The sequence below is a fragment of the Oncorhynchus kisutch genome, linkage group LG21 (genome assembly GCF_002021735.2).
Source record: "Oncorhynchus kisutch isolate 150728-3 linkage group LG21, Okis_V2, whole genome shotgun sequence".
Classification (NCBI taxonomy): domain Eukaryota; kingdom Metazoa; phylum Chordata; class Actinopteri; order Salmoniformes; family Salmonidae; genus Oncorhynchus; species Oncorhynchus kisutch.
The window spans coordinates 35,022,720-35,038,666 of NC_034194.2; the positions used below are offsets into that span (position 1 = coordinate 35,022,720).

A 15,947-nucleotide genomic window follows, 5' to 3' on the forward strand; every position below is an offset into this window, starting at 1 on the left:
GGGATGGGTATGGATGCTGTAGAAACATGTGGTTTTGAGCAGCTGTGATGTCATTGATGTTTGTTGGAATTTGTGTGTGTCTCTTTATTGTGGGTTATATTTTGTTTGACATTTTTATTAAAGCTTTTTTTTAAAGAGAAAGAGAGAGACTGTTGAAGTTTTTTTTCCCTATCGAACTGCAATAAACTCAGATCAGGGGTTTGTGAAGTGTAAAAAGAAGTTAGTCAATTATCTACTGAGCACAGGATAACTACATCATCACCCTGGTAACCCCTAAAGAGGGAGCATCTGAGCTGAATAGACATACAACTGATAAGGATTCACAGCTTAACATCCAATAAAAAAAAGACATATGCATTTTGATAAATTATTCAGTCCCTCTATGTTCCATGAAACAAAGACCCTCTCCACTTCTCCTCGCTATCAGCCTGCAACATCTTAAAGTTCCAGCTCTTTGTGATCATGATTATCTTTTCCTTAACAGATTCAGAGAGGGAGATATTCAGCTGTCTATTCATAGCGAGGAAGAAGACACATGATGATCGTACAATGATGGAATGGCAGGATGGTTAATTGTATCCTTCCTTTTGCCATCTGACAAAAGATGTAAGTCGCAAGGCTAGCTCAGAACAATGGGGTTGCTATCCAACTGCCATAGGAAGGAGGACAGGCTATTGAAATAGGCTGCAATTAACGTCAGTGGTACCAACAGCTAGTGTATTCATATTCAAATCCATTGCTCAGTGCTTTTCATTGCCTTTTCTAAAGAGTAAAGACCACTGCTTGCTTAGAGGCGTGTGCATGCACACGCAACTACAGGTGTACACAAACATGAATGCACGTATGGGTACATATGTGCGTGCACACATACACACACAACACGCACACACAAATATGCACACATTTATGCCTGGACTCACACCTACAGGTGTACACAAACATGCATGAACGTTTTCGCACACTCAAACACAAGCACATACATGCGCATGTGCGCACACACACACACACAAGCACACTTCACTTACATTTCTATGGATCTTATCCTCCAGGTCCTGGTTGATCCTCTGCAGTGCTGAGTAGCTGCTTTGTATTCTACCAGGAGACACACAATGACACTGGCTTACCAACTCACACTATTAATAATTGAACACATTCTGCACCCTTTGGATTAATGATGTCTATGCTATGTGTCCATCATGATAATGCATTCCTGTGTTAGTTTTAGGGCTTTACCTTGATAGGTATCCTGTGTTAGTTTTAGGGCTTTACCTTGATAGGTATCCTGTGTTAGTTTTAGGGCTTTACCTTGATAGGTATCCTGTGTTAGTTTTAGGGCTTTACCTTGATAGGTATCCAGTCTAGTATATTTATCCAGTCTGATATATTTCGAGACAGAAAAGCACAAAATCAATAGAATGTGATTAAAAAAGGTGTGGTTATGTGGTTAGGATTACCTGCGTAGTTTGTCGGTGAACTTGTCGAGTTCCTCCTGGGCACGGCGTAGCTCTGTCTCCAGGTACTGTCGGGTGGAGTCAAACTCGCTCTCTAGCAGCTCCAGCTTGTGGGTGGTGTAGGACAGACGCTTTCGGAGGTCCTCTTTCTGTTCCTGCAAAGAGCTGTGAGGGACACAAACACACACCAGGCATCAGACATAGTGAAAGACATATTACTGGAGTAACTTCATGTTATATTATATGCATATATTTTATATGTTACATTGAGTATAAATAAGATGGAATGGGAGTCTTGTGTGATGACCCATGAACAATATACATCATACAGTGGTGATGAAAACGTTTTGAATTCCCAAATCATATATTCTATATGCACTTAAAGAATATAAAGTTCAGGCTGCCTTTAGCTTCCAGTAACATTCAGCTCTAGTACCTAATACTTTACAACCTTGACGCATAGCACAGAACACCACCACCATAATCAGCCAGAGTGGTTACAGTGACTTACAGGATCACTTTAAACTAAGACTTTGTCACAAATGGCACCCTATTCCCTATATAGTGCACTACTTTTAGCCAGAAGTCTCCGGTCAAAAGCAGTGCCCTATAGAGAATAGGGTGCCTTTTGGGACGGAACCTACTATGAAATATGGCTCTATGATCTGTAATCAATCACAGGAAAAGATTTAGACGGCTTGGATTCACTGAATAGTAATCTCCCATGTGTAATTCACTGAATAGTCATCTCCCATGTGTAATTCACTGAATAGTAATCTCCCATGTGTAATTCACTGAATAGTGATCCCCGTGTGTAATTCACTGAATAGTGATCCCCCATGTGTAATTCACTGAATAGTAATCTCCCATGTGTAATTCACTGAATAGTGATCCCCCATGTGTAATTCACTGAATAGTGATCCCTGTGTGTAATTTACTGAATAGTGATCCCTGTGTGTAATTCACTAAATAGTGATATCTTGTGTGTAATTCACTAAATAGTGATATCTTGTGTGTAATTTACTGAATAGTGATATCTTGTGTGTAATTCACTAAATAGTGATATCTTGTGTGTAATTCACTAAATAGTGATCCCTGTGTGTAATTCAGTGAATAGTGATCCCTGTGTGTAATTCACTAAATAGTGATATCTTGTGTGTAATTTACTGAATAGTGACCTCCTGTGTGTAATTCACTGAATAGTGATTTCTGTGTGTAATTCACTGAATAATAATATCCCATGTGCAATTCACTGAGTAGTGATCTCCCATGTGTAATTCAACGAGACAGCACAATGTGGACTATTAATAATCCCCGGCACAACCTGAGACCCAATCTAATAACAAGTAGGTGTGATAAGTAAAATACATGTATCCTTCTCCCCTTTGATGGGTCTGAGTTTCCATGGCAGGCTAATGGGCCTGTATTGATGGACAGATGGAGGAAGTATGGTAATGGCTCTATCTGCTGGGAGATCACCAATAACAGAGAGCGAGGGAAAGAGTGAGAGAGAGAGAGAGAGAGAGAGAGAGAGAGCGAGAGAGAGAGAAATGGAAGAGAAGGAGATAGAGGTGAGAGATGTGGCCACTGTGCTCTCATCCCTCTATCTCCTTAACAAGATCATAGAAGGAGGAAGAGGTTGCGAGTAGAGGCCAAATCTAATCAAATGTATTGTCACATACACATATTTAGCTGATGAAAATGAAGATGTTTCCTTTTCAAGGTGACGTCCCTTAATTAAAAGGGCAATCCAATTATCATTTCAACGTTTTGGGGGGTTTTAATCCTGGAGATAATATCTTGAATTAAACTGAATACAATGACTGTGCAAATTACATGAATTCACCAGAACGACGCAAACACATACACACAAATGCTCCAATCCACATTCCAAACACACACACTCCTACAGAACACAGACAAAACACAACCACCAAAGCCCATGATACACATGCAACAAGGTTTCAGATTCCCATTAAGGTAAGCAGAACGTGCTCTTAACATATGACTGAAAACTAAGCTATTGCTGCTGAGATAAAAAAATAAATGAAAGAAGGTACAGTAAGTGGAGTTAGAATACTGTTATTCCCTCCTGTGTTTAGTATTACTCATCTCCAGTTTACCTTCCTACTTGCTCTAAGTTTCACACCTAACATGTTTATGACTAAATGGAATAACAATATCCTAATATTTGAATATCATCCCATTCTGTAACCAATGGTTAGTAAAATGTTTTTGGGGGGGCACTGTTTGAATGCTTTTCATGCTACTGTATAACAACCCCCTTGCCAGGTACTAACAACATGATGCATGGCTCACCACAGGTGTTTGTTACATGACAATAGAATGAGTTTATGAAGTCAATCTCCCAATGGGAATCACACATTAGTGACCTCTGGAAACAGCAGCTGAGTCACACGGTAATGAGTGTTTTCATTTAGATGGCGGTCGGCGGTGAGAAAACAATGAGGCAGGATAATGATTCTGTTAGGAGGACGGACGTTCGAGTTGTTCACGACCACTTGACAAAGATGGGGAGGATGAAATGAACTCAGTGGGCAGATGGAGAGATGGAGGGATGAATAGCTTCTGAATTGTTCTCTCTTACCTCTTTTTCTGATGTTTACTGCCATTTCGGGAGACTTTTAGGGCCGTTTTGCCGATATATATCTTTTTCATGTCTGCTGTGTTCGCTCCCTCTCATGTGTTTTGTGTTTCAAATGGTTAGTGGGAGTGCATCTATTTTTCTGGGCAGAGGTCATAGGTCAGGTTCGTTAAGTTTGACCTGTTGAGTGAGTTGTCTGAGGGAGTTGTCTACCTGTGTTGGTCCTGTCAACAGAGCAAAGAGACAGTTCGGCAGCCATTAAAAAACATTCAAACCAGGGGCATAGGCACGTGTGGGTTTGGGTGGGCTCAGGCCCACCCACTGGGGAGCCAGGCCCAGGTAATCAGATTGAGCAACAAAAGAATACACTAATATATATATATATATATATATATATATATATATATATATATACAGGATATATATATATATATTTTATTCTCTCCTTGTCAGTGTTTCAAACAGGAGATTATTTGTATTTTTACCTTAACACACTACAGTACTTGACTTGGCCAGGAGCTCACCGGAACTGAGTAACGGCACCTACAATTTTCTTCTGCTTGAGTTCCTGAACCTCCTATAGAACATTAGCTCAAAAGTATTGCGGAATTCCTGCACCTAAAATTAAACAATCTTGGCACCGAAATGAGTATCGGCACCTACAGTTGAAGTCGGATGTTTACATACACCTTAGCCAAATACATTTAAACTCAGTTTTTCACAATTCCTGACATTTAATCAGAGTAAAAATTCCCTGTCTTAGGTCAGTTAGGATCACCCCTTTATTTTAAGAATGTGAAATGTCAGAATAATAGTAAAGATAATTATTTATTTCAGCTTTTATTTCTTTCATCACATTCATCACATCAGAAGCTTACATACACTCAATTAGTATTTGGTAGCATTTCCTTTAAATTGTTTAACTTGGGTAAAACATTTTGTGTGAGCTTCCACAAGCTTCCCACAATACGTTAGGTGAATTTTGGCCCATTCCTTTTGACAGAGCTGGTGTAACTGAGTCGGGTTTGTAGGCCTCCTGGCTAGCACACGCTTTTTCAGTTCCGCACACACATTTTCTATAGGATTGAGGTCAGGGCTTTGTGATGGCCACTCCAATACCTTGACGTTGTTGTCCTTAAGCCATTTTGCCACAACTTTGGAAGTATGCTTGGGGTCATTGTCCATTTGGAAGACCCATTTGCGACCAAGCTTTAACTTGACTGATGTCTTGAGATGTTGCTTCAATATATCCACATAATTTTCCTTCCTCATGATGCCATCAATTTTGTGCACCAGTCCCTCCTGCAGCAAAGCACCCCCACAACATGATGCTGCCACCCCCGTGCTTCACGGTTGGGATGGTGTTCTTCAGCTTGCAAGCCTCCCACTTTTTCCTCAAAACATAACGATGATCATAATGGCCAAACAGTTCTATTTTTGTTTCATCGGACCAGAGGACATTTCTCCAAAAAGTACGATCTTTATCCCCATGTGCAGTTGCAAACCGTAGTCTGGCTATTTTATGGCGGTTTTGGAGCAGTTCCTTCTTCTTTGCTGAGCGGCCTTTCAGGTTATGTCAATATAGGACTTGTTTTACTGTGGATAAAGATACTTTTGTATCTGTTTCTTCCAGCATCTTCACAAGGTCATTTGCTGTTTTTCTGTACTTTTTCCACCAAAGTACGTTCATCTCTAGGAGACAGAATGCGTCTCCTTCCTGAGCGGTATGACGGCTGCAGAGTCCCATGGTGTTTATTCTGCATACTATTGTTTGTACTGATGAATGTGGTACCTTCAGGGGTTTGGAAATTGCTCCCAAGGATGAACCAGACTTTTCTCTATGGTCTTGGCTGATTTATTTTGGATTTTTCCATGAAGTCAAGCAAAGAGGCACACAGTGTGAAGGTAGGCCTTGAAATACATCCACAAGTACACCTCCAATTCACTCAACTGATGTCAATTAGCCTATCAGAAGCTTCTAAAGCCATGACATCATTTTCTGGAATTTTCCAAGCTGTTTAAAGGCACAGTCAACTTAGTGTATGTAACTTCTGACCCACTGGAATTGTGATACAGTGAATTATAAGTGAAATAATCTGTCCGTAAACAATTGTTTGGAAAATGAGATGCACAAAGTAGATGTACTAACCGACTTGCAAAAACTATAGTTTGTTAAAAATAGATTTGTGGAGTGGTTGAAAAACGAGTTTGAATGATTCCAGCCTAAGTGTATGTAAACATCCGACTTCAACTGTATTTCAATCCAAGTCAAGTCAAGCACTGGCCTATACATGCATACACCGTCACATGGAATTCAAAGCAACAAGTAGGGAGGGGTGGGTAAACAAAAAGGATATACACTCAGTGGCCAGTTTATTAGGTCAACCAATCTAGTACCAGGTCGGACCCCCCTTTGCCCCCAGAACAGACAGAATTTTTCAGGACATGGAAACGTTTCTCAATGAGTATCAAGGGACCTAACATGTGCCAGGAAAACATTCCCCACACCATTACACCACCAACCTGTACCATTGACAGCAGGCAGGATGGGGCCATGCTGCTTCTGCCAAATCCTGACGCAGCAGGAACCGGGATTTGTCCGACTCCTCAATTGTCCAGTGTTGGTGATCTCATGCCCACTGGAGCTGCTTCTTCTTGTTTTTAGCTGATAGGAGTGGAACCTGGTGTGGTTGACTGCTGCAATAGCCCATCCGTGACAAGAACCAATGTTGTACTGTTGTACTGCAGCGTTATTTGCCTGTTTGTGGCCTGCCTGTTAGCTTGCTCAATTCTTGCCATTCTCCTTAGACCTCTTATCAATGAGCTGTTTTCTCCCACAGAACTACCGCTGACTGGATGTTTTTTGTTCATCGCACCATTCTCGGTAAACACTAGACACTGTCGTACGTGAAAAGCCCAGGAAGCCGGCCGTTTCTGAAATACTGGAACCGGCGTGACTGGCGCTGATGATCATATCACGCTCAAAGTTGCTTAAGTCAATCGTTTTTCCAATTATAGTTCAATCAAACAGTAGCTGAATGCCTCCATGCCTGTCTGTTGACTTTATATAGCAAGCCATGGCCACGTGATGTGACTTACTGTCTTTCGGAGCAAACCACTTTCGTAAACGATATAAACTGACCACTGAGTGTATTTTGACAATAATAATTATACATTTTATTTGGCAGATGCCTTTGAAGACACTCAAGGACATCTTACATCAAATCTAGTGCTGTACATAAAATATATTTCATTTAGGCCGATGTAATGAATTTGAATTATGCTTGATCATATATTTTTTTAATGGGTTCTCAATTTTAAAGTAATAGGCGGGTTAATGCAAGTCACTTCGCACTTATACCATGTGCAGTAAACAGTAGCTATTGCTGTGTAGACTAGGCTACACAGTGTAGGCTATTCGCCGTTAGCTAGCTAGCTAAGACTCACTAGCCAACTTGGTTCGAAAAAACAAGTAAGATGTCTGAACAAAGAGACTGTGTATTGAAGAGGATGTTGGAGCATTTGCCAAGTTATTTGATATCAGTGATTTCGCCTTGAAGGGCCTCCAGTGACCCTTTATATCAATCACTGATTGCATTAATCTAATGGAGGGCCTTAAAAACTGTTTCAGGACATTCAGAGACTACAACACTGTTTTTATTCAACACTTTTACAAATCATGAAACATGCTTCTCCACTTCGACCCCCTCCACTTCGACCCCCTCCCTCCTCCACTTCGACCCCCTCCACTTCGATCCCCTCTACTTCGACCCCCTCCCTCCTCCACTTCGACCCCCTCCACTTTGACCCCCTCCACTTTGACCCCCTCCACTTCGACCCCCTCCACTTCGACCCCCTCCCTCCTCCACTTCGACCCCCTCCACTTCGACCCCCTCCACTTCGACCCCCTCCCTCCTCCACTTCGACCCCCTCCACTTTGACCCCCTCCAATTTGACCCCCTCCACTTCGACCCCCTCCCTCCCCCACTTCGACCCCCTCCACTTTGACCCCCTCCCTCCTCCACTTCGACCCCCTCCACTTCGAACCCCTCCACTTCGACCCCCTCCACTTTGACCCCCTCCACTTCGAACCCCTCCACTTCACACCCTTCGCCTCCATCCTTCAGCTGAGACATGAACATCAGTCCAGTGAAAAAAAATATATATATTTATTTTTCAATTTATGCTCCAATGTGCCTTGCAAGTAATAGACTATAACAACTGACATATTACCAGCTTCATCATACAGCCTAGCTTGAGACTCGAGTTTTGAAATATAAGGGAACTCTATGTTATTTATAACAAAGGGTAGGCCTACATGGAGAAATTCACGCCTCTCTTATTATATATGAAAATAGGCAAATGCATGAAACAATATTTATTTCCAGTCAATGTAAATAGCCCATGCACTGTCCCTATAAGCTACTCAATTAATTGATATCACATAATACATTGTAGGTGCACTTGATCTCCTGCATTGTGACTCATTAATTTGTATTTGTATTTATTATGTATCCCAATTAGCTGCTGCCCCTTCCTGTGGTCCAGAAAAATTAAGGCAGTTTATACAATTTTAAAAACATTACAATACATTCACACTCAGGCCCCTACTCCACCACTACCACATACAGTATATAGTGTACAACATCTATGTGTACATGTGTGTATAGTGCATCGTGTTTGTGTGTATGCATGTGTCTGTGCCTATGTTTGTGTTGCTTCACAGTCCCCATCTTTTCCATAAGGTGTTTTTTGATCTGTTTTTTAAATATACTGCTTGCATCAGTTACTTGATGTGGAATAGAGTTGTACTCATGGCTCTATTTTGTACTGTGAGCCTTCCATAGTCTGTTCTGGACTTGGGCCTGTGGCATGTATTGTGGGGTATGCATGGGTGTCTGAGCTGTGCGCCAGTAGTTCAAACAGACAGCTCAGTGCATTCAACATGTCAATACCTCTCATAAATACAAGCAATGATGAAGTCAATCTCTCCTTCACTTTGAGCCAGGAGAGATTGACATGGATATTATTAATATTAGCTCGCTGTGTACATCCAATGGCCAGCCATGCTGCCCTGTTCTGAACCAACTGCAATTTAAACAAATTGTGGCACATCCTTTTTTTGTGGCACCTGACCACATGACTGAATAGTAGTCCAGGTGCAACAAAACTAGGGCCTGTAGGACCTGCCTTATTGATAGTGTTGTTAAGAAGGTAGAGCAGCGCCTTATCATGGACATACTGCTCTCCATCTTAGCTACTGTTGTATCAATATGTTTGACCATGACAGATTACAATCCAGGGTTACTCCAAGCAGTTTAGTCACCTCAACTTGCTCAATTTTTAGTTGAGGTTTAGGGTTTAGTGAATGATTTGTCCCAAATACAATGCTTTTAGTTTTAGAAATATTTAGGACTAACTTGTTCCATACCACCCACTCTGAAACTAACTGCAACTCTTTGTTAATTCTTAGAACTACCCCTCCCGGATCCGGGAGAATTGTCATCAACAACACTAATTAGCATAACGCAACGGCCAAAAAATCTTACTAGAAAATATTCATATTCATGAAATCAAAAAGGGAAATATAGTGAAACACAGCTTAGCCTTTTGTTAATCACCCTGTCATCTCAGATTTTGAAATTATGCTTTACAGCCAAAGCAAGACAAGCATTTGTGTAAGTTTATTGATAGCCTAGCATAGCATTATGTCCAGCTAGCAGCAGGAAGCTTGGTCACGAAAATCAGAAAAGCAATCAAATTAAATCGTTTACCTTTGATGAGCTTTGGATGTTTTCACTCACGAGACTCCCAGTTAGACAGCAAATGTTCATTTTATTCCATAAAGATTATTTTTATAGCCGAAATACATCCTTTTCTTGTTCACGTTTTGTTGCGAAATCCACCGGAAATTGCGGTCACGACAACGCAGAAAAAAATACAAATTAGATCCATAATATCGACAGAAACATGGCAAATGTTTTTTATAATCATTCCTCAAGGTGTTTTTCAAATATCTATTATTTGGAGCGGTAGCCTAGTGGTTAGAGCGGTGGACTAGCAACTGGAAGGTTGCAAGCTCAAATCCCCGAGCTGACAAGGTACAAATCTGTTCTTAACTGACTTGCCTAGTTAAATAAAGGTAAAATATATATATCAACTGGGACAATTGGCTTTTCACTAGGAGCGAGAGGAACAATGGCCGCCTTTGTCTATTACGCACAAATCACTCTGTTGTCGTTCACGCTCATTTTTCAAAATAAAAACCTGAAACTATGTCTAGTGACACATTAGAAAAAGGAATCTGGTTGATATCCCTTTCAATGGTCAATAGGGATGCATAGGAACGCAGAGGTTTCAAAATAAGAGTCACTTCCTGATCGGATTTTTCCGATAATAATGTCAAAGGCCGCACTGAAGTCAAACAAAACAGTCCCCACAATATTTTTTATCATCAATTTCTCTCAGCTAATCATCAGTCATTTGTGTAAGTGCTGTGCATGTTGACTGTCCTTCCCTATAAGCATGGTGAAAGCTTGTTGTCAATTTGTTTACTGTAAAATAGCATTGTATCTGGTCAAACACCATTTTTCCAAAAGGTTACTAAGGGTTGGTAACAGGCTGATTGGTTGGCTATTTGAGCCAGTAAAGGGGGCTTTAATATTCTTAGGTAGCGGAATGAATTTTAAGCCTGAGGGCACACACTTTCTAGTAGGTTTACATTGAAGATGTGGCAAGTAGGAGTGGCAATATCGTCCGCTATTATCCTCAGTAATTTTCAAGTTGTCAGACCCGGTGGCTTGTCATTGTTGATGGACAACAATTCTTTTTTCACCTCTTCCACACTAACTTTACAGAATTTAAAATTGCAATGCTTGATCAGTTATACTTGGATGTGTAGTGTCAGCATCTGTTGCTGGCATGTCATGCCTAAGTTTGCTAATCTTGCCAATGAAGAAATCATTAAAGTAGTTGGCAATATCAGTTGGTTTTATGATGAATGAGCCATCTGTTTCAATGAATGATGGAGCTGAGTTTGCCTTTTTTCACAGAATTTAATTTAAGGTGCTCCGAAGCTTTTTACTATCATTCTTTATTTAATTAATCTTGGTTTCATAGTGTAGTTCTTCTTCTTTTTGTTCAGTTTAGTCACATTATTTCTCAATTTGCAAGAAGTTTTCCAATCGGTTGTGCAGCCAGACTTATTTTCCATTCCTTTTGCCTCATCCCTCTCAACCATACAATTTTTCAATTCCTCATCAATCAACAGGGATTTAACAGTTTTTACAGTCATTTTCTTAATGGGTGCATGCTTATTAGCAACTGGAATAAGCATAAATGTGTCAAGTACAGTGTCTGTTTGCTCCTCATTACACACCACAGACCAACAAATATTCTTTACATCAGCAACATAGGAATCACTACAAAACTTCTTGTATGACCTTTTATACACTATATTAGGCCCAGCTTTTGGAACTTTGGTTTTCCTATATATGGCTACTATATTGTGATCACTACATCCAATGGATTTTGATACTGCTTTCAAGCACATTTCTGCAGCGTTAGTAAAGATGTGATTGATACATGTTGATGATTTCATTCCTTTGCTGTTTGTAAATACCCTGGTAGGTTCACTGATAACCGGAAGAAGGTTTCAGGCACTGGTTACAGTTTGAAGATATTTCTTGAGTGGGCAGCTTGATGAAAGGCAGTCAATATTTAAATCACTCAGAAAATATACCTCTGTTGGTATCACATACATTATCAAGCATTTCACACATGTTATCCAGATACTGACTTGGTGGTCTGTAGCAGCTTCCTATCAGAATGGGCTTTAGGTGAGGCAGATGTACCTGTAGCCATATTACTTCAACAGTATTTGACATGAGGTCCTCTCTAATCTTTACAGGAATGTGGCTCTGAATATATTCTATAAATGTTGTAACCTTGTATTGCTACTGCTGTATCATCAAAGGTAGTATCAAAGTGAGTTTCAGAGATAGTCAGAATGTCATCTGTTACTAGCAAATTATTGATTTCATGAACCTTGTTTCTTAAGCTACATATATTAACGTGGGCTATTTTGAGCACTTTTCTTCTGGAATGCTTACTTGCTTTCATTGCTTTACTGGGAAGCTTAGCAGCAGTAGATGTGCTCATGTTCTTTATGTTAGTGCAGGGTGAGCTGCTCACAGTGGACTTCCTCCTAGGGAACACCAGTTTAGTGCTAACAGTATAAATCTGGTTCATAGACACATGATTACTGCATACAATAGCTGTAGGATCAGCAGAGGCATTCAGGCCAGTTAAAGGGACATACATTAGGTTACTTACATTGTGTCTACTGATGCCCCTGGTGTAATGTACAATTGCTGAAACATTATGACAACTCTGCATCACAATGGTAGGGATTAATTGAGCTGGACTTGGGTCATTGTCTCAACACAACCTTATAATGCTGTGAAAGGATCCAGGAACACAAATGATTTGGGTGGATCCCATCCTCCTTATAAAACATGTTCTGTTTCCAAAAGGTATCGACATTGTCAACTAAAGTTACACCCAATGAGCTGCAATAATCACGTGGCCAGAATCCTGCTAAAGAGTTCAATGCCACGATTCAGAGATGGCAGAAGGCCAGATAAGATGGGTCTTTTGTTAGTGTTTAGGAGAGAGTCAATCAACTCTTTAAAATCCAGGTTCAACTTTTCAGAACTGCCCTTAATAATGTCATTAAAACCCACATGGACTATGATAGAATGGATTTCCATTACTAAGAAAAGGCTGTTCTAGTCTATATAGGCTATGTCTGCCTATTGAGATTATTACCGGGCAGGTGTTATGGGCTGCCATACCGTACCTCCTTGCCCGTCCAAATAAAATATTTATTTGACCGAGACATGCACTGACTGAAAGACGCATAAATCTCAGATAAAGAATCCAAGTGAGATAAACAGCGCCTCTCTGTCTCCGTATGTGTTGACCATGTATCTGATGCTGTCTGGACAAAAGGTGTATGGCATGTCATACTGTTTCTGGACAGACAGCATCAGATACATGGACTATAGTAAGAGAGAGCGGCGCTGTTTTGCTCGCTAGTTTCGGCAAAGAGGAAGAGGCGAAGCGAGAGGGTTCACTCTCGCCTAAATCTGTCCTGAATAAGCCCAATGTGTTTGTATGGGCATAATATGCAGACCTTTGCTTGTCGCCTGCATTCCCGCCTTTGGGACAACAACTCGCATTGTTTGTGCGGAGACATGAGCATCTCGTTATTATATACAGATCTCTCGTTTCAGTCACTTGCGAATTGGAAAGGAAAGTTGGCTCGGATGTTGGCTTCCCCTAAAGTCAATTGATATTTTGCCAAAATTATAGAATTACTCCTGTCTAAATAAAATAATTCAAAATATATTACAAGAGAGCTTGACTTAGCCATAGAGGATCATTAGCTTCTTAAAATAAATAGCTGTGGATTGTTTCAAATCATAAGTGCATACATGTAGGCCTATACCTAGTATTTGGGAAGCCAGCAATTTGGGCAGCGCGTATGGCAATAGGCCTAGCTGATTATTGAGTTGGACGGGTCAGTGAAAAGCATCTAACATATGTGAAGATAATGTGTCCTGAGTATAATTCAAAATGTTGAGACAAGAAGAAGGGGAGGGATGTGTGGGGACGATATGGGCATCTCTCTCCAAAATACATGCGCTCAGCTCTCCAGAATGTGCTCCACTGTCTCCCACCAATTTTTGCACATTCATTGTTTCATTATGTGAATTGTTTGTCCTTTGTTTTTGTTTTTTAATCAATTCCCCATGACATATGTAACCAGTAGGCCTAGTAAATGTACCACTAATCCCGGTAATTTGGTTCGATTAATTTCTGTTAACGCATGTATTACAGTCATTTACCTTTATCTTTCTGGAAACATTGTTTGCAGTTCCCAACCTGCTACACTTCTGAGAAACACATTTTGGTTTATTTCTTAACCATAATTTAGGAGTTTAGTAAATTGTTTCATTGTCTTTTGTTTGGTGTGCTTCATGTGAGCAATGAGCATGTGTGGTAAATAGTGGCAACATTTTTAGAAAAAATAAATACAATTTTAAATTAAAAAGGGGCTTGTCTATTTTTCATGTTATTTTGTCATTAATATGTGTCACATATCAGTTTGCAAACAATGTAAAAAATATATATATATTAATGAGTTAATAAAGCCGCATACAAACATGGTCTCTTTTTGTTTTCTTGAGTAAGGCAGATCTAAAATGCAGGTGTTTCATCCAAGCTCAGTGCTTTCTGTGGTGGTGGGGTGGGCCAGCAGAAAATACGAAGCGTTGCGCCGTGATTGTCTCAGTGTTCTGTCACTCATGGGGACACTACGTCATAGCCAAGTCTAAGTGTAGACTTCAAAGAGTCCAGCCCCTTGGGTGCTGCCATAGAGTTACATTAGAAGTGCCCATCCAAGAAGGCTCAAGTTCATTGGTCACAGATAAAATTACTTCAACTCATGTTGTATCTACAGTAGCTTTGATTGCACTGATCATGTCAACATCATACTTTCAATATCTTAGCTAGCAGGCTTCATCATGAATCAAGTCGACAATCCACTGGCAAATCCTTATTAATCCTTGTCATTTGAAGAGTAATAATTAAGAGAAATTATAGATAAAATGTATCAGTGCTCATCGGCCATTGGACATAAACATTACACAACAAGTTGGAAATCGCAAATTCAACAATGAGAGGTTTGGAAGGAATCAGTGGCTTATTGCAAGCATTGCAAAGCAATCATTAGCCTGCTATTCAGTGGAGTGGCTGTGCGGTACCAAGTCTAAGATTAAGGGTCTCTATTCCTAGTTTAAAATGATAAACATTCAACATTAGCCATGCTGTCAATGAATCATGATTAGTGCCGTGCTAAAAACCACTGACTTTAGTGAGTTCAAGACAACTAGGAACTTGGGAAAAATGAGCTACGACTGCAAAATACTTTCATCCAACTTGGAATTGTAAATCTGGAACTTGGGCCTCTTTCTAGAGCTATGACCTGAAGATCACTGACTTCATAATGATTCTACTTTTTTTCCTGAGTTCCCAGTTGTCTTGAAAGCACCATATATCTAGAGAATGGCAAACTTTGATGACAAAATTTGCCCACGAAGGACTGCCGCGCCACCTTCCTGTTCAAGTGAGCACAACACAACAAGGTGAGTCCAAAAATGTCTTGTATGCTGCTGCATAAATTATGTAATATTCCAGGGAGATATGCATACTGTAGCTAAGTAAAAGTAATACTAAGTGTATGTTGTGTAGTAAGCTGTTAGTAGCCCATGTGCCTCACCCTAATAATTTGTTCTATTTTCACCTCTTAATTTTGCCTACTGTTCTGACTTGGTGGTGCACATGTAGCCTATAACCTGTTTAAGAGAAATGTAATCACTGAATATTTCAAGAGCTTTCATTGTCTGCTTATATGTCCCCTTTATCTATCCTACGGTTCTGACTTGGTGTACAGGGAGAACACTGTAAGAACGGCCCATGTTCTGAATTTCAAAAGTGCTGAACAAATAGTTATATTGACTACGTCCGTCGTAGTGGTGGTGGTAAGGTGTTGGAACTGCTTTGTGGACTCTGCTGTTGGGACAGCTTTATGTAGGCCCTAACCGTTTGTGGGCACTGTTTGTCACCATTATAGTCCAATTCATGTATTGTTTAGCATGATGTTGTGTAGTGGCTTTGCTGGCATACAGCCCACTTTCTTTTTTTTTTTGCCCCACCAAGATTTACATGCTAAAATTGCCACCGGTGGTTTCTGTCCTGATAAGGTTGAGGAAGCATGGCAACCAGCTGAGTTTATACAATGTTGCACATCACTAGCAATAGCTCAA

General features: G+C 40.3%; 1 protein-coding gene across 1 annotated transcript in view; it reads right to left on the reverse strand.

The window, feature by feature from the left end:
* The window catches only part of LOC109866680 (brain-enriched guanylate kinase-associated protein), a 49,953-nt gene that overhangs the window by 14,199 nt on the left and 19,807 nt on the right, over nt 1-15,947 (reverse strand). The window contains exons 2-4 of the mRNA XM_020455464.2: nt 4,060-4,280; nt 1,455-1,616; nt 1,026-1,092 (exon numbers count right to left, since the gene is read on the reverse strand). Coding sequence (XP_020311053.1) covers nt 1,026-1,092; nt 1,455-1,616; nt 4,060-4,130 — 300 coding nt within the window. The 5' untranslated portion in view covers nt 4,131-4,280. The remainder of the gene's footprint in view (nt 1-1,025; nt 1,093-1,454; nt 1,617-4,059; nt 4,281-15,947) is intronic.